Consider the following 17,930-nt stretch of genomic DNA (forward strand, 5'->3'; position numbering starts at 1 on the left):
TGATTATAATACTTCAAGATTTGACACGCATCAATTATGATTATGGCTGGCTGCCCATTATTAAGCTGGCTGTCTTATCTTCCAATGTATCAACTTTACAAGAGAAATCAGGCGATCTGCCACTGACAGACCCTTGTATTCGTAGGTTGGTGCCCACGGCATTGTATATCGTCCAAGTCCCGTGCTGACAGGTGGGACACATTAATGACAATCTCTATCCGGCATCCTGGAACTGAGAGTGATTCTTGAGCTTGAGTCAACAGGATTGCATTGCCATATGCAGGAGCAAAAACGTGCTGTATTGCTCAACCCAGAAAGTACAGCTTCCAGCGTTACAGAGGGAACAGCAGAGCACGCAGAGAGGTATCTGTGTGGGTCATGGCCGCAGCCGCGGAGCGCATGACAGTGAGTATTTGCTGTTTTCTGGCATGCTCATGCCCCACGTTCATGAATCTGGTTGATATCCCTCAATTAATGACACGATCATTCTGGATGTCGTGCCTTAGGTGACTGTCACAGGAGCCGGTGGCAGGACTGGCAAGATTGTGCTGCAGAAGCTCCTAGCCCAGCCAGACAAGTTTGAGGCGCGCGGTGTGGTCCGAAACACAAAGGTGAAGACCCAACCGGTGCAAGGTTGCCGACTCTGATGGATGAGTCCCTCCAATTGGGTGTCAGCTCTATGTCTTGATGTGCAGTCGGCAGAGAAGCTGCAAGGGGAGGGAATACCAGCCGAGAAGCTGTACGTGGGCGACATTGTGAAAGGCACAGAGGAGCTGAAGAGATCCCTGGCTGGAGCAGATGCTCTGGTCATTGCCACCAGCGCCGTGCCACAGATCAAGCCCTTGTCGCTGTTGACGGTGTGATCTTTCATGCCTGGTGCTAGAGGAAAACACTTCAGATTACAGAACTTGCGAGGTGTTTCACCAAGAGCTTGTGTGATCAGATGTCAAATACCTCTTGTGCGCTGCAGGTCTTCTGGAAGAAGCTACTGCGCCAAGAGGGGGCTCGCCCCGACTTCTCCTTCAAGGAGGGCCAATTCCCAGAGCAGGTGCTTCCAGATAAAACCGCGGAATAGCTTGCAATTAGAGCTCGAGCATTCCTTGTTTCTACAGGAGACTAGTACTACCCTCTTCAGGACATGCAAATGATGTCTCTACGAAGAGCATGGCCCAAAGCTTTGTGCTGTTGTTGCAGATCGATTGGCTTGGGCAGAAAGCGCAGATTGATGCTGCTAAGGAGGCGGGCGTCAAGAAGGTGGTCCTCATATCCAGCATGGGAGGCACGGACGAGAACCACCCATTGAACAAGCTGGGGGATGGAAACATCCTGATCTGGAAGCGCAAGGCTGAGGAGTATCTGATCAACTCGGGGGCATTTGATTACACCATCATTCACCCTGGGGGCCTCATTGATGAAGAGGTGACCAAATGTTCCCTCCTCATTCATGGCTTTCAATGGTAAATGGAGGACGACACCGCTCAGAGCTTTCAGTGAGAGTGTTGTGTTCAGGGAGGAAAGAGGGAACTCGTTCTGGGAGTGGACGATGAATTGTTGAAGAACAAAAGCCGCAGCATCCCCCGAGCTGATGTGGCGGAGGTGACTGTGCAATGCCTCACACTGACCGAGGCCAGCAATAGGTATGGCGCAGGTCCCAATCACACACATACCTATGCGTGATCTGGATTGTCCTGTAGTCAATGTAGGACAGAGATATTGCTGTGTTAAGGGACCTTGGCGTGCAGGTCAATCGATGCGATAACAAAGGGCCCGGGTGAAGGGACGACCACAACAGACTTCGGTGCACTCTTGGCGTCTCTGAAAGCTGACTGCAGATACGGTTCTCTTTTGAAGCCGGCTGTGAATGCTTGACATCAACATGCAGCGTCTACACTGCTTTAATTGCATTGGTTCAATCCAGTGGCAATTTGTGTACATGTTTGCCACGCAGTCTTGACACCCTTTGTGCATAGCAGTACAAATTTCCTTGGATTAGTTAAGTGGCGTGAGATTGTATTGCACCATGGTTGATTCAGAATGTCAATTCTCCAAGAATGAGAGTGAGTGAGACAGTGAGTGAAGGCCAGAGGGCGAGGATTTGTCCAGGGAAAACCCATTATCGTGTCATGCTTGGTTGCTGCCATGAAGACTGCTGTGATGTGTATCACCTTTTAAAGACACCACAAATTAAGCTGCATAAAGCCACCTCAATGACCTGGATGTTGAAGGTCTGGCTTCATTTGCATGTTAAGTGTGCGTGCTTAGATCACCAAGATAATATGGTGTTGCAACGAGTGAAGCTCAATCTCTGTAATCTCTAGATCTAATGCATGTTACAGTGCACGTGCTCAGCAATAGCGGTTGCAAGGATCTCACCAGTTTGGATATGATAAAAGAATGCTGACTGTATCAGTGCATACTTGACAAAACATCATCATCTTCAATTCATTCAGGTTCGTGATTGAGAAGCAATCGCGCGATTGCTAGCATGACATTTTGCGGCTTATGGAGCCATGGGCCCATATGCTCAACTGGAAACAAAAACAAATCAGTAGATGATATCGTCAAACACAGCGGATTTGGCTGGATCGATGACAGAGGCCAGCTGCTCCCTGAGGTGGCAGAAGGGCGGCTGGCGCAGGTCTGCTTCCAGCGCGCTCAGCACAGCGCGGTAACGGGACTGCTTGCGATACAGCACTCTGTGGAATGCCACCAGGCTCAGCCAGCGGATATGGCAGGCTGAGATGCTGTTGCTGCAGCTGACCTTGGACCTGCGCAGCCATCACACGGCCTTGAAAACCTGCTCTTCGATTGTGTTCTGTTTGCTCAGTCTCCGATACAGAGACTGATGTGATCGAAGGGAAAAGGCTGCAAAGCACCAGCTTCTGCACATGTGACTGGATCTCCATGCTGGCACTTGTCTGCAAAAGCGAGAATGAGAAACAGCGCTGGCTAGCCGACTGGCCGTCACGAGGCACAAGATTTTCACACCGGCGCTGGGCGGCGGCTGTGCGCCGCAGCACGAGGGCGCAGAGGTATTTGGTGCCCGCCCGGATCGCCGTTAGCACTAAGGCACTGCTGACTCCGCCGCTGATGCATGCCACCTGGCACCATGAATGCCCCCACACACCGCTAAAACAGCAAACAGGCATGTATACAGCAAACTGAGGCTCCGTAAAAGGTAAAGGATCTGCAGATAAGAGGACATTATTCCGGTCTCCATCATCCACAGATGCGGTGCAACTTCATGCTTAGGATTAGCAACAAACTGGCCCTGACGATGGTGGCCTGATGGGAGAAGTTGTGGGCACCTGGCAATGCAGTTTCATAGCGGCGAGGAGCATGATTTGGAAGAGGTTGAGGCGGACGGTGGCGGGTGAGTTGATGGAGGTGTCCAGCAGCAGCGGGTGGCACTTGGGCCGCACGTGCGCACACAGCTTCCCCACCAGCGCCTTCCCCGGCTCCTGCCCCAGCCACACTCCATTAACTTTCCAGCCACAAACACCAAACACCCTTGCGTGCATGACTTCTGCGCAAAGTATGCAACGGCGCCTCTGCTCAGGCCGGCGTGCCTCCAGCAGATGGGAAGCCGCAGTCAACAGGAGGTCTGTCCTGTCTGCATCATCAGACACCTTCCCGCCTCGTTTGGCCTCCCTTCATTTGGGAGAAACAAGGCGGCAACGGTCAAAGGGGCTACCCAAACTAGCCCCGGATCTCGTCGCACCAATATGCCCCCTATGCTCACTGAGCACTTCTGTCAGTGAGTGCTATCCACTGCTTCCACTGCTCAAGCAGTTGTAGCGAGAGAGAAAGACCAGACCTTGGTGAGGGGGATGGTGAGGGACGAGGCCAGGTGGGCGCCAGCGTAGCGGGTGTAGTCAGCCTGCAGGTCCAGGCTGGCGGTGTTGAGAAGCAGGCCGCACCAGGGCATGAACTCCTGCCCGTCCGTCGCGCGCACCGTGTTGCGCGGCAGCCGCCGCCCGCCTGCCGCCAGCTCAAAGCTCACTCGCGTCTTGGCCGGGTTCACGCTCACCCCGTAGTCCGGGAACCCTGCCCATGAAAAGAATCTTTCACTGTCCGAAGCTCTCCGGCTTCTCCTAACTCTACAAGCCTTGTTCCCCTCTCGTAGCATTTGCAGACAAACGACATTGTGCCTGACACCCAGTGCCCATTAAAAAACCGATATGAAAGAGGATGATAGAAATGCGCCTGCTGTCACCTGGGATACGGGCATGATATTAAAACGTTTTCTGTGAAAGTAATCAATTCAGAAGGAGAAGTTTTCAGAGATGGAGAACTCTTCAGAGAAGGAATGCGGCGGGGTAGGCAACACACCTTGCAGCAGGCGGAGGGCGAGGGCCTCGGCGGCGGCCCTGGAGGGGGTGATGATGAGGAAGTCGTCCACCAGCCGCAGCAGCACCGACGCGGCCGGCGTCCGCTGCTTGGCCGCCCGCGCTCGCGCCCGTGGCGTCAGCGCCGGGCCCACGCTCGCCTGCGTAGAAGGGGTCCCACCTGCCCGGCCGCCACATCAGTCATACTTTGCTTACACTGACATATCTGATATGAGATCTCATATTTGATTTCTCACCCGTCGGGCGCCAGTTCCATCATCGGCCTGGCGAAGTTACGCATTGTCGCTACATGGCAGTGCCATGCTCATATTATATTTAAATTGATAGCACATGGGATCTCAGATGTTTATCTTTTCCCACCTGAAAGGCACCCAGGCCCCTCATCCCTCAAGCTTCACAAAGCCTGTAGTGCACAATCGCTGCACGGCAGCGTCACTCTGAAAAGCCTGTGCAACCTCGCTTCTGAACCGCACTGATCAAGGAAGGCAAGTAATTGGGGAGCGCACCGGCTGCCAGCGCCAGGTCGGTGAAGCGGGCACTGGAGCACGGTGTGGGCGCCATTGAGGCGGCGGCAGGCGCAGCGGGAAGTGGAGGGCGCCCCGGCAGCAGCGGGTGCAGGTGCTCCCGCTCCAGGCTGCCCAGGAACAGGCTGCACAGCAGCGTCGACAGCGTGGACCCCTGCACACAAGCCACATACCATTTTTTGCTTTTATCACCATTCTGCACAGCACAGCCACCAGCATATTATGCAGAAATTGCAGCTCCCTCTCCTGTAGTTTTTGTGTCTTGCTGGGGTGAAACGATGCCATACGCGCAAGCACAAGGAGTGATGGTAAGGGTTCGGGGGGGGTTATGGTGACGTTAGGAGTACCTGAGGGATGCCGTGGCACTGGTAGTGCCAGGTCCTGCCGAAGCGTACGATGTTGCGCTGCAGGTGCTCGCGCAGCTGCTGCAGAAGCTGCGCGCGATCCACCTTGCTGTACACCACCTGCAACACCCCACAAGCACCTATCTTTGCGCACATCACAACAGTGCATAGTATTTTCTCGTGCTGGCAGCCAAACATGAAGTTATCGAGAGGATGGAGATGCACTGCAAGGCAGACAGAGAAGCAGCAGACCTTGTCGGAGAACACTCGCTGGGACACACGGTTGGCGAGTCCCAAGGCATGCGCCGGGAAGCCCGGCCAGACAGCGTTGGCGTCAACGGCGGTGCAGCGATATGCGGTACGCAGGCAGCCTCCCACTGCTGGCATGACCTGCACGAGGCATCGGCACCACTTCCTCTCAGACAAGAAGAAAACTGACAATACTGATTATCAGGGCGTTCCCGGTGTGTAACCCTGTGCCTGCACAACAACCTTGTGCACCCATTCCAAATTATGGAACGTACACCCGTCCAACTTGTTCACGTTGAAAATCCATGCGAGACATGAAATGCATGAAACCAATGCTACATGTCCGCATGGAAGGGAAGGGAACGTATTCACCTCCACGTGCTTGATGATGAGGTACTCCTGGCTGCGCAGCATGGGCTCCACGATGACGATCAGCTTGTCAGCGTTCACGTGGTCAAACGCGCGCGACACATCAGCGCTGACTAAGTATGGCACGGGCGCGGCCCCGGCGCAGCCGGCCCGCTTGGCACGCCACTGGCGCAGCACCGGGTGCAGCTTTGCAAAGGCGTCGTTGTAGCCCAGCACCGAGCTGCCCAGCCTGCCCGGCTGCCTCTCCGCCTCGAACTTCAGCACCTGACAGCAAAGCAGTATGAAACGTCAGATCATTGTTCATACACGTCTTCCAGCCCTCAGGAATGGTTCCGGCAAGGAACAAGTGTGTTACGGCTCTCCCATCATCATGGTGAAAAACCTCCATTGTTGCTATTGTATGCTTGGTTTCAATTCTTGATGTTCCCTGCTTTTTCTCCACTAGTAGTTGCAACAGGTATATTATCCACGCTTGCGTTGTGCAGCACACAATATTTTGCATGATGCAAGGGTTGGTCGAATTCTGCAGCCAAAGTGCAGATAGCGAATTGCCATGCACACCTTGTGCAGGCTCTGCAGGTGGAAGTTGACGGGGCGGAAGCTGAGGTGGATGCGCCGAGCGCGCTTGTGCCTCCAGCCGCCACCTATGGGCTTGGGGGCCGGGAATGATATGTGGGACGACCGGCCCAGATTCACGATTGGCCGCATGCCTGCAACATTCCAGCCATTTTAAAGGGAATGATCCACATGCGACAGGTATGATTAAAGTGGGTGAGCAATCGAGTGATGCTCTGTCAGGGCTACCTTTATTGTTCAGCAGGGGTGCAAGAGTGATTCAGAAAAGCCAGCAGCAACATCGGAGGTGCTGTTATGAAATGATGCCTTGAGAATGGGCTGAGGGATGGTTGGTCACTATGTACCTGTGCGTTTTGGGAGCAGGCGCAGAGAAGCCACGCCGAGCTGCCTCCCCTGCAGGATGCTCCTGGCCTCCGGCATGGACAGCGGCGTAAAGAGCGCATCGCGCACGCTCTCCAGCCCCATCCGCTGCAGCTCCAACCACACCGGCTTCCTGGCACATCACACACAGGGCATGGTGAGTAAACTCCTGAACAATAGCCCAGCAATAGTCTCATTCTGCGCCAAGCACCTGCCACCTTTTGGCCCCGAGGGACTCTCAGTTCCAAGGAGGGCTCATGAAAATAAGGCAGCTTCGTGAAAATAGTAGCCCTGCAGCATGGGAACAGCGCCTGCAGCGCGCATGGCGATGCACCTGTAGTAGAAGACCTGCTGGCGGTAGGCCTCGGCCTCGGTGCAGTAGAAGTGTGCGCGCAGCAGTGGCACCACCAGGTCTGCCAGCAGCCAGCGCAGCCACATCGCCAGGCGCCTCTGCGCCGCCGTGTGCTCGTTCGGCGGCCTACACCCCTTGCCATCCCCTGCCAGCACAGCAGTTTGTCATTTCACACGTGGTTCCTTCTATCCAGAATCTCAATCGCATTGCACAGTCGTCATCTCATGAGTGTGCACCAGGTATCAGGGTGCACTCTGCTGCCGTTGAACAGATTAATACTAATGACAAACCGGGGACCGCTCAAAAATCTACAAAAAAATAGTGGTATGGGACGAGTGGAGCCAGGTATATGTCATCGAGGAAGCTACCCGGGGGGAGGCAGCAGAGAGCCGGCATGCACGTGGATCGCACGCGGTGCAGGGCGTGCTGCACGCTCATCTGCTCGTACCGCCGCAGCCGCACCAGCCGCGACACAGCACGGCGCAGGTAGCGCCGATTCCCCGGGTCCCCAAGCAGCCCCTGGCACGCTCACAGCTCCAGCATCGACATCAGTCACAGCCCAGTTTATTTCGGTTTTCAGCATGCTGGAGCAATATCTTCCTCCAAGGGCACCATCCATAACGCTTGGACCTCTCACAGAGCTCTGATCCACAAAGTCACAGTGACCTCATGGTGTGTGTTCAGTGATTGTTTGTCATGGATACGGGACTGACAGGGCTGCTGCTGTTGATGTGTGAAAGACAAAGAGGGAACATGCCAGTGCTCACCGGGGGCACCACATGGCGGATGACCGACCAGGCAAAGGCAGTGACCCTGTGGCAAGGCACAAACTCCCTGATGAGCTCCTCGCTGGAGAGCCTGCTGGGGCCTGCTTCTGCCGTCCTGTCCCTGCCAGCGCCCGCGCTCGGCCCAGGGCCAACATCGCCTCCTCCGCCAGCTTGACTCTCTTCACTTTGGGTGGCGGCCTGCGGAGTAAAGCACCCCTTGAGTTTGCAGCAGGCCACTCACAAGCCTGGTTGAATATTGTGGAGGCGGGATAGGCACAAGTGGGCTTGCTTCAAGCGTACAGATGAGGCTCATTTGTTCTGGCCGTGTAGGGAAGTCAATTTCCAACATCTTCAGGAGCCAACCTGGTCGTTGGAGGGTCGCATGCAGTCTAGGTCCTGGGTGATGGTGGGCATTGCCGAATCTCCATCATCCCAACACATCCCGCTCTCAGATGCTGTGCACGGCTCAGGCTCGGCTGCCTGTGTCCTGCAATTATTACAAAACGTTGTCATGGTCTTTGGTTGCTGTTACTGAGCATCTGCAAACTCCAATTGAACTGCAAATGAAGGCTGATTGGCCAGGTGTGGGAGGTCTTACCTGGGTCCAGGCTGTGCTGTGGGCGGGTCAGCACGTGACCAATTGGGAGGAAGCGGGCAATGTTGCTTTAGCAGCAGACTGTATGGGCATTTGTGTGAGCGATCTGCAACACCACCACTGATCCAGAACTTCACGATGGCTGCCCCCACAAATCAACTAGGTTGGAGGTACTAGGCTTAAAAGCAAGGGTGACCTGATCCGATTCTGGATACTCACCAAGCAGGCTCTGCAGAGCAGCCAGCAGTGGCTTCAAGCGAGCAGGAATGCGGCGCGGTGGCTTCTGTAGATTCCGCTGTCTGTGGTGCGGCCGCGAGCTTCGCGCCACAAAATTGCTCCCGCGGCGCTCCTGAGGCTTGGTGCTATGCCCCAGGAAAATAGCGGCATACAGGGAGCGCGCTGCCCCCTTCTGCCCATGCAGAGCATTGAGCAGGTCTGCGCACATGCACCACACGAGCTGGAAGGTGTTTCCCAATATCTCACAGGGTGCAGCACATTATAGGATGTGCCAACAGGAGATGCAGAGCATGTTTCAGACGTTACAGGAATATGTGTGCAAGGACTGAGATGTCGGAGGATGCAAGGGGCTCACGAGAGCTGGGCAGGCCTGCCTTGCTAGGGAAGGTGGCGCGATAAAACAGCCCCGTTCTGGAGATGAGCATGTCGGACGGCTTCTGAGGAGCCTGCTTTGGTGCGTTGGCTCTGAGGCGCGCGCCAATGCCAGCCGGGCGAGGCATGGCGGGAGCTGCACATGCCTCAATCTGCTGCCCGAGTCCGGCTGCTGCATCTGCATCAATAAGCCCTGCAGACAGAGTGCTTCATTACACTGTACGTGCTAGGAAAAGAATCAGCTATTTTAGGCATACCCAGAGGCAGCAGAAAGGAAGGTAGGCGAGGAACGTGAAATGGGTGTGCTTGCCTAGTTTACCGATGGGGTCCTGGTCTGCAGCGCCTTGGGGCTGAGATCCAAAGCTCCAAAGCTCTACGGGCGTGTCTACGAGCATCTGTGTACCCAGCATGCCTGCACAAACCACCATGTCTTGTTGCCAAAAAATCATACGCCCTCAAACAGCAAGCATCACTCTTTGCACCTCTCAAGTACCTCTCAAGTAGAAGGGTGAGCGAGAACGTCCAGTCGAATCTGGCAAGATGAGAAAACATTCCAAACTCACCGCAGCATAGAGCACATGCACCATTTGGGCACATACACCTGGAGCTACCAATGTCCCTTTCCTCCTGCTCAATGGGGGTCTCCTGGTTGCATTGACCTCTGCCCTCAAGAGATTCCTGGCAGAAAGGTCTATGTGAACATGCTCTTTGTCGCGCATTCCCCAGGTTTACATCATGCTCAAGGTCATTGTTGTGGCCAGGGTGCCGCCGCGCAGTTGCATGAGTGCCGCTGTCACCGGCAACGCCTCCATCCCCAAAACGGACGCATGCCCGTCCCTTGGCGATACTGACACCTCTGGACCTTGTCTGACCACCGGAGTCATGTATAATGACACCTGTCACCGCATATTACCCTGGGTCACTCCCAAGACAATATCAAGCAAGGAATGGAGGAAAGTGGGTGTGTTCTCGGGCAAACAAGGCGATGACTGCTTACCGGAGTTGTTCATAGCTGCGGCCTGCCTGGCGGCTGCGGCTCTGCGCCGGGCCCAGCTGGATGGCCTGGCTGAGCGCACAGCTTGCCGCTTGCTGACACCTTCTGATCTAGGCGTAGAAGCGGCAGTGCACAATTCTGGAGGGCCCACAGTCCCAATCCTCCTCATCTTTGCTGCCCTGCCTGCGCACACAGAGCACCGTTCTCTCCTGTCCTGCTGGCGCAGCTCAGCACATCGCATGCCAACAGGCATTGGGACTTTGTGGTTTCGTCTGTGGCACACCCTGTGGAGGCCAGCTGTCCTCCAATCCCGACGCTGGGCCGTCCGAGTCTGTTGGCTCGCCGTCCTGCGTGACAGGAGAGCCGGGCACTTCCACAATGGAGTTTGCTTGAGCTGGCCGTAGAGGTGGCAAGGGGCGCACAGCGGCTTGCTTAGCTCTCGCGACCTGCAGCACAAGCAGGACTCAATGCCCAAGAGCATGACGTAACCAAGGCTGTTAATATCATGCACTGGCAAATGCATTCAGATATCTAGTCTGGAGCACGTCTGACTTACCTCTGCGATGGAGGCGCCGGTGACTTGCAGGAAGCAGCCATTGGGGAGCGGCAGGAAGAGGGAGGTGTGCATGAGCAGGAACAGCATCAGGGTGTCCCCGATGCGCGACAGCAGCAGCTGCCATGCCTCCCCCTTCAGCAAGTCTGTGGTGGTGTTTGCATGGTGCGCCTCAGTCCCAAAAAACCCCACCGTTGGAGCAGCTCTGCTCGATGGGCGCTTCTGCAGGGCCGGACACATGAGATATACCATCATAATCACCCCCTTGCAATGCACGGTTTGCATGCAAGCCAACTGAAGGAGGCAGAAGATCTGCGCACCTTGCGATACCCAAGGCAGAGCACATTTGTGTCACCTCCTGGCGCGCGCACCAAGGCTTCAATTGCTCTGTTGAGGATCTGCGCCCGCCCGAGGGAAACACTGAAGGCTTGAATCATGAACATGGGTGAATGGCTAGGTGCTTGGGACATTTCCTTGGTCCCAGTGTAATCTTACCTCCATCTGGGACGATTGCTGCTGCAAGGTAAATTGACCCTTCAGGTCAGGTGCATTGCTGTTGCAAAAACAGAGGCCTTGACCCAGAAGGCCATCGACATAGCTGCTGGGGTCACATGACCGCACCAACTGCGCCTGGAGCTGCTCTTGCCATTTCCCACTGAACTTGATCAGAGCTTCCTGAATGCAAATTGAATTCAATTTTACGAGCAGCAATGGAGAAGGACGAGAACATCTGCCAAGGCACGTAACTACACTCCCCTGATCTGCAGGACAAGCTGACCTTGATAGGCAAGATCGTTGGGTACAGACGATGTAGAACTGAAGCCGTGTACATGACGTCGGCTGTATGTCCATCAGCACCATTGTTGGTGGCCATTTACGTCATGTAGACTCCACGATGATGAGAAGAGATCAGACCAAAATTCGCATGAGCTTCACTTCTTCTTGCGCACTTTAAGATTGTCTTGTTTGCTGTGCTCAGTTAAATTTATCGAACAGAAAATAATAAGTTTCGTGCATTGTTATGGAGTCTCGAAGATTGTCACATCTGCTTTATATTTGTCATACTGATTTCGAAAGGAAGACTCTGTACAATTGCTGATCTATCGACAGATGGTGTGAAATACACTAAGTTGAATGAAGTTGAGTTATTTAGTGGAGGCTCTGGGTTGGTCTTCTATCACATCGTCCAAGGATCTCTCCATGCTGCGCATGCTCCGCTCAATACAGCGATAAGAGGACTGGCAAGAAATGTAGGCTTTCTTGACAATGTCCAATTCATATTAATTTGCATGTCCACAGGTCAGATCATCGATCCTCGATGAATATGCATTTGGCTCTCAGCTCCTCCCCATATGTTCCAGGCGATCACTTCCAGAAGCTTTTAGGCAGCAGATTGCAGATGCATGGAAGCTGCAAACACTGTTCCAGAAGCGTTCCATATAAGAAGGTTCTGCCTGAACGACATGCCGCATTCCCATCGCTGCAAAAATGGCTTTCCAGATCTCACTCAAGAGTTGCGTGCAGAGCAGCTGCAGATCCAAGGTGCCCTGCCAGCCCCCCAAGTCCCTTGCTTGCCAATTTTCCTAAAACTGTGAGAGTACATAAGATGTCGTGATGCAGATGCTTGACACTCATTATTACAATCCTGCAGCGAGGACCGCGCCAGCTACCGCCTTATTGAGGTCACCCTGAGAAAACCAATGGTAAGAAGCACATGAGCCGTTTCAGACCGCCACAAGGTGCCCACTTGTGCGCAACAGCCTTGCGCTACATGTCCTAGTACAGCTGTGTACCAGGGTGTTCTTGTTGCTCCGCAGGGCCTTGTCCTGCTGGAGGACAAGGCCAAGAAGGCAGTAGTTGTGGAGGAGATTGTGGAAGGAGGCAATGCAGACCAGTCAGGGCAGGTGCAGGTTGGAGACATCCTCACCAAGTAGGAGCCCTGTCTCTGCTCTCATTTGGTGATCTTGCGTTCAAGAGCGCTCTAGTGCCCAGGCAACTTTCAAAAGGACATGTGTTATCTTTCTGAATGTGGTCTTGGTGTCCACAGGTGCAGTGCCACGGTATTGAAAGCAGGGAAGGGAGGGCAGTATGAAAAGGAAGGGTATGGACAGCGGCCATATGACAATTGGGATAAGGTCATGTTTGATTGCGAGGGCGAGGACTTTGACACAGTCATGGCAGCTTTAGGAAGCAACACTGAGCGATGGGGCATATTCAACATTAGCCTTGTATTGAAGCGTTATATCAAAAGCAATACGCCTGCATGATTGACAGCTGATGTTCCCGGACTAATATATTTTACATGACCTACACTGGTCGCAACAACCTGAATCCTATTCCGCAGGCTAAGTCAGAAAGTAGCAGCTACATGGCTCTTCAACAAATTTACCGTTGCCCACCACAAGGTTTCGGAGAACTGTGATCTCTAAGATACCCAGCAAGTTGCTAACCAAACCCTGCAAGTAGTTCTTGCCACTACAGATCTAAACGTGTTTATTGTTTTTTCCAATTCCAGAATCCTTCTTGACTTGAATCCCTCTTTCGAGACCCGGCATCATGCCTTCGACAAACACATGTCAACTCCTCTCAAATGCACTCCACTCATAACACGCCCACTTGTAAACAACAGCAGACTTGTGCACCGTCAGGCACTGCCCACTCATTCATTGCCTGCCCAATTCCTTGCAAGCTGCTCTTGCGCATCTGAATAAAAATGAAGAATTATGGTCACACCCGGCTGCTCAAGGCACATGGCGGATCTGCACGGATCGCACAACGTCCTCATTGGGCGGCCTGATATCTGACACCACGACCACCAGGTCTCCCTTCTGCACCAGGTCGCGCCGTTTCAGCAGCGCAAATGTGCGGTCGACGTTCTCCTCTGGGTCTGCGCCAAAGTCCAGGCGGAAGGGCATCACTCCCCACCTCAAGTTCAGCCGCTGCCGCACATCCTGCTTGTCTGCAGCGCACCCACCAATGGAAACATCAGCCCCAAGGCAACTTTTGCAACACTTCCAGTCATGACCGTCCTCTGTACCTGCTGGCTTGTGCCATTGTGCCATCATCACATTGCTTATCCAGAGATGCCCGTCTGTATGGAGACGGCGACCATGCGGGTGGTGATTTGTCCATCAGTCTACAAAGCGGTTGATTGCACACTCAGAAAGAAATAACCTTTGGAAGGATGAGCTCTCAGCGCAGGATACTGTGATAGAGGCAGGGAGAGCGGAGCAAAGAGTGGCGCCCACCTGTGAAGGCGAAGATGGGGCAATCGGGCCTGCACCGCGACAGGAAGTTGGCCATGTAGCCGCGGCGGGTGTAGACAAAGATGGCGCGCGCGTTGAGGTTGTTGGCCATCTGTGCCGCGCTCGCGCACAGCTCCTCGCTCACGCGCCCGTCCAGCCGGTCAGTCAGCTGCGGCAGCACAATCTGCCCGTGCTTCTCCTGCCTGCACCGCCATCCCCATGCTCTTATTTTTTACCCAGGATCCCATATCAGCATGTTGACAAAGAACTTGCTTCTTCCTAATGAAATTGAGCTCTGTTCAGCTGTTTGTGAACAGCTCTAGTTGCCAGACTTGAAGAATTGAAGAAAGCAGCTCTGGAGGAGTAGTACTAGCTCTGTTGGAGGCTGCATGAGATGTACTCAGGCATGGGAATGCCAATGGAAAGATGGGCTTCTCAGGACAAGCGCACCTGCACCATTCTTCGATCCTGGTCGCCACGGCGCGCAGCACGCCGATGGCCTTCTCGGGGTATGCGCCCGCGGCCGACTCGCCCGACAGCATCAGCGCGTCTGCCCTCTGCCGCACCACATCCGCAATGTCCGCCACCTGCAGGGTAAATGCACCACGTTCAGGAGCAATCTTTAACCGCAGTGCACATGCATGACTGAGCCCTGGAGTCCTGATACTCAGTGATAAGGTTATCCTGGGCAACTTGGGTCCACAGAGAACAGAGGGAGAAGTGGTGGGGCACCTCAGCGCGGGTGGGTGTGGGGTACTCGATCATGGACTGCAGCAGGTGCGAGGCCACGATGACGGCCTTGCCCGCCTGCCGGCAGCGCACCACCACCTCCTTCTGCACGGAGGGCACATCCTCCAAGGGAATCTGGGCACCTGCAGCACGCACATCCAACAATTCACATATTGGAGCAGCCCATTGCATGTGCATCCATGCATGGTCTGCTATCCCTAGGAATTGCAGCGAATCAATCTCAACATTTTCAGCAGCAAACAAACATGATGTCCAATATACATGGCCAGTTCTCAGCATGCAAGGCTGGCTCACCATGCAAGGCTGCAAATGCCTGCCGGCAAATTTCATAGATTCACATCAAGTGCAATGCTATGGAAAGCTTGGCCACTGGTGCTCACCAAGATCGCCGCGGGCCACCATGACAGCGTCTGAGGCTTCCACAATTTCCTCGATGTTGGGCACGCTGTCATGGGATTCCACCTTGGCGATGACCTCGATGACCTTGTCAGCGCGCGAGTTGAGGTAGCTCTTAAGGTTCTTGATCACGTCCGCGCTCTTCACGAACGACACCGCGATGAAGTCCACGTTCTGCCTGATTGCAAAGTCAATGTCCAGCCAATCCTGCACCAGGTCTCACAAATCTCAACATGTGTCGACGACAGAACCGGCTCTCACAGTCACAATAGCTTGGCACATGCTGGCGTCTACGCAGCGATTATTGGTCCCCCAGAACAGCAGACACTGACCTTTGCAGCTTTCAACAGGGCCTGCGCAATTGTTGTTCTCCGGTGTTCCCCCAAAGGACAGCAGTGGACACATCAGGTGGATCAGTGCAGGTCAATTGAGCTGGTAGGGTTTTGGCATGCACGAGTCAGTGTGCTGGGTGAGAGCGACTTGAGGCGCACCTTGGAGGAGAGGACCGGGAGCATGGAGTTGCGCGCGCGCACGAGGTGGCCGTTGCGGCGGAAGGTGAGGTTGGCGCGCGACAGCACTATGCCCGGGTCCACCACTTCCACCTTCACGTCTGGGCCCATCTTCTGCTTCACCTCCAGCGACACCATGCCACCATCTACCACCACCAGATCCCCCACCTGCCCACCACAAGGAAATTATTTGAACATTTTTGACATTCTGCCTCTCTGGCCAGCTGGTGAACATCACTGACTCACACCTGGACGCTCTCAGGGGTCTAATATGTGTATGTAGCGCGCCCCGTGGTTTATTTGTATACTTTGAACTCTGGGGAGCATATTGAACAACGGTCCTTCTGAGGAGACCTTCAAGCATGAAGGTTTTTGTTTGCATCACAGAGCATCCAGGACTAGGGACTCTGGGGACTGTGTGAATGCCAGAGCAGCCTATGAGGGCCATCAAAATCACTGCGACAGGTACCGTGTAACTCAGACCGGTGTGGACAAAAGTATGAAGTGCCTTCATGACGACCTCGAGCGCTGTGCAGTGCAGGGGCCATGACGGCAAGCATGCAAGAGGATAGCCTTGCCTGGACATCATCGACAAAGGCATCGTAGCTGACGCCAATGGCGCTGCCCTCCACTGTTTTGGGGTCGCGGATGGTCAGCACAAACTCCTCGCCAACCTGTATGATGCACAAGACTTCTTTTCCGTCTTTGCAAGACAATGGTGGTCCCACAGAGCAAGTGAGGCTCGACATCACATCAGGTGAACAAGATTAGTGTATTGTCATGGGTGTAGGGAGATCTCACCTCAGCCTTCAGAGGCTGCTCAAGTTCACTTGTGTGAACCTCGCTGCCCTCTGTGTCCAACATGATGGCCACCGAGAACCTGCACAGGCGGGCACAGTTTGTTAAGCTTGCACGCAGGACTCATGTGTGCTCGAGTACATTCCTCTGGTGCACTTGGATGCCTGGAACGACGCGGATGCATGAGAGGAGGGCAACATACCCCTTCAGCTTGTTGAGCTTCCTGATGCGGTTGATGACAGCTGTGTGCCAGTCATGTGTGCCATGGCACATGTTCAGGCGTGCCACATTCATCCCACTCGTTGCAAGAGTTTCCAACATCTCTTCGCTGCATGTTGCTGGGCCGATGGTGGCCACAATTTTTGTGCGCCTAGTACTCCTGAAGCCTGCGCCATCAGCACTCCAATTCAGAATATGTATTGATGGGAATGATCCGCGCCATTGCATTCTTATACAATAAAAACAATGAACATGATAAATACGTCAAAGAAGACAACGTTGGTTCAAGGCTGGAAAGGAATATGCACTAGTCAGCAGGCCAGTGTTGAAGCAAGCGGGCAGATCGAACCCAGAGCACTCACCATTCTCCCCCATTTCCTTGGCTAGCACGGAATCGACTTCGAGGTCTGATTTCAAGCCATGCGAAATGTTCTCGGTCAGTTTGACCTCTGTTGGGGCACTCCCATTGCCATTGGACTCAGCGTTGTGCTGCTGCTGCTCCTGCTCCGTGGTTGCCGTGCTGGTGGCTTGTTCAGCACGTGGAGCTTTGCCAGACTTTTTCTTTGCTTGCCGTGCTGACGGGCAGAAGCTTGGCCGTGGGGCAGGGCATCGCAGAGGCACAATGCTGCTTGGAGCTCTGCGACGAAGAGGACTTGGGCCAGGCCCCAAACATCCTAGCGCGCGGCCTTGCATGAGGCTGATTCTTTCTTGTCAGGCCTCACAACCTACATAAACGGCTTGATCCTGGAGTGGGGATCTCCTCGTCAATGGATCTTGGGTGCCGGAAACGTTGGGCTCAGACTTGGATGGGAACCCTCGAGCTCCGCATTCCCCTTGAATTTGCTTTGTCTGGGGATTGTTTCTAATATTACACAGGGTTATATTAGCCCGCGTCACAATTTGTCAAGAAGAGACTGTGTGGAGAATGTAGGAGTTCGTCGCTGTCACATCATTGTCGTTTACTGCATGTTGCATGAAGTCTTGGGAGCACTCCGGAAGATGAGGCCATTTTGGGCACTGGCGCTTGTGCTCAGCTCACACTCACTCCTTGTCCAGTCTGCACCGTTTGTTGGTGGAGAAACGGGCTTCAGAAATCTTGATAGTGTCTTGAATTTCTGGGAAAGGACTGCCAACGCTGCTGCTTTGGTGCGCTCCTGCCACACACTACATCTTTTCTAGAACGTTTACACCTTGGACTTTCAAGTCTCGAGTGGTTGTCTGCATGCTCTCGCCATTCGTGGTGTGTGATCGAGATGTTCAACTTGATCCATGCAGGTCACAACCAAAGAGCTTCAGAAGCAGGGCAATTCTGAAGGCCTGAAACTTGGGAATGTCCGTCTCGCGTCCTTGAAGGTAAACCTGGCATAGCTTC

General features: G+C 54.1%; 2 protein-coding genes across 2 annotated transcripts; one reads left to right on the forward strand and one right to left on the reverse strand.

The window, feature by feature from the left end:
* Positions 1 to 506: 506 nt before the first annotated feature.
* On the forward strand, positions 507 to 1,869 carry COCSUDRAFT_14879 (NAD(P)-binding protein; the record flags this gene model as incomplete). The annotated part of the gene is made up of 6 exons (XM_005648501.1): positions 507 to 611; positions 696 to 857; positions 1,001 to 1,048; positions 1,195 to 1,419; positions 1,510 to 1,637; positions 1,743 to 1,869. Coding segments are annotated over 6 exons (795 nt in total), but the record flags the coding sequence as incomplete, so codon positions are not given.
* Positions 1,870 to 11,930: 10,061 nt separating this feature from the next.
* COCSUDRAFT_32937 (pyruvate kinase) lies at positions 11,931 to 17,320 on the reverse strand. Its single transcript, XM_005648502.1, has 13 exons — positions 16,921 to 17,320; positions 16,542 to 16,725; positions 16,343 to 16,421; positions 16,120 to 16,215; positions 15,524 to 15,709; positions 15,017 to 15,239; positions 14,619 to 14,758; positions 14,337 to 14,473; positions 13,890 to 14,089; positions 12,689 to 13,600; positions 12,459 to 12,571; positions 12,293 to 12,344; positions 11,931 to 12,183 (listed from the first exon to the last, which is right to left on the reverse strand). The coding sequence occupies exons 1-10, from the start codon at positions 16,931 to 16,933 to the stop codon at positions 13,383 to 13,385; spliced, it is 1,476 nt and encodes a 491-aa protein (XP_005648559.1). The 5' UTR covers positions 16,934 to 17,320; the 3' UTR covers positions 11,931 to 12,183; positions 12,293 to 12,344; positions 12,459 to 12,571; positions 12,689 to 13,382.
* Positions 17,321 to 17,930: the final 610 nt, after the last annotated feature.

The sequence above is a fragment of the Coccomyxa subellipsoidea genome, assembly GCF_000258705.1.
Source record: "Coccomyxa subellipsoidea C-169, whole genome shotgun sequence".
Taxonomy (NCBI): domain Eukaryota; kingdom Viridiplantae; phylum Chlorophyta; class Trebouxiophyceae; family Coccomyxaceae; genus Coccomyxa; species Coccomyxa subellipsoidea.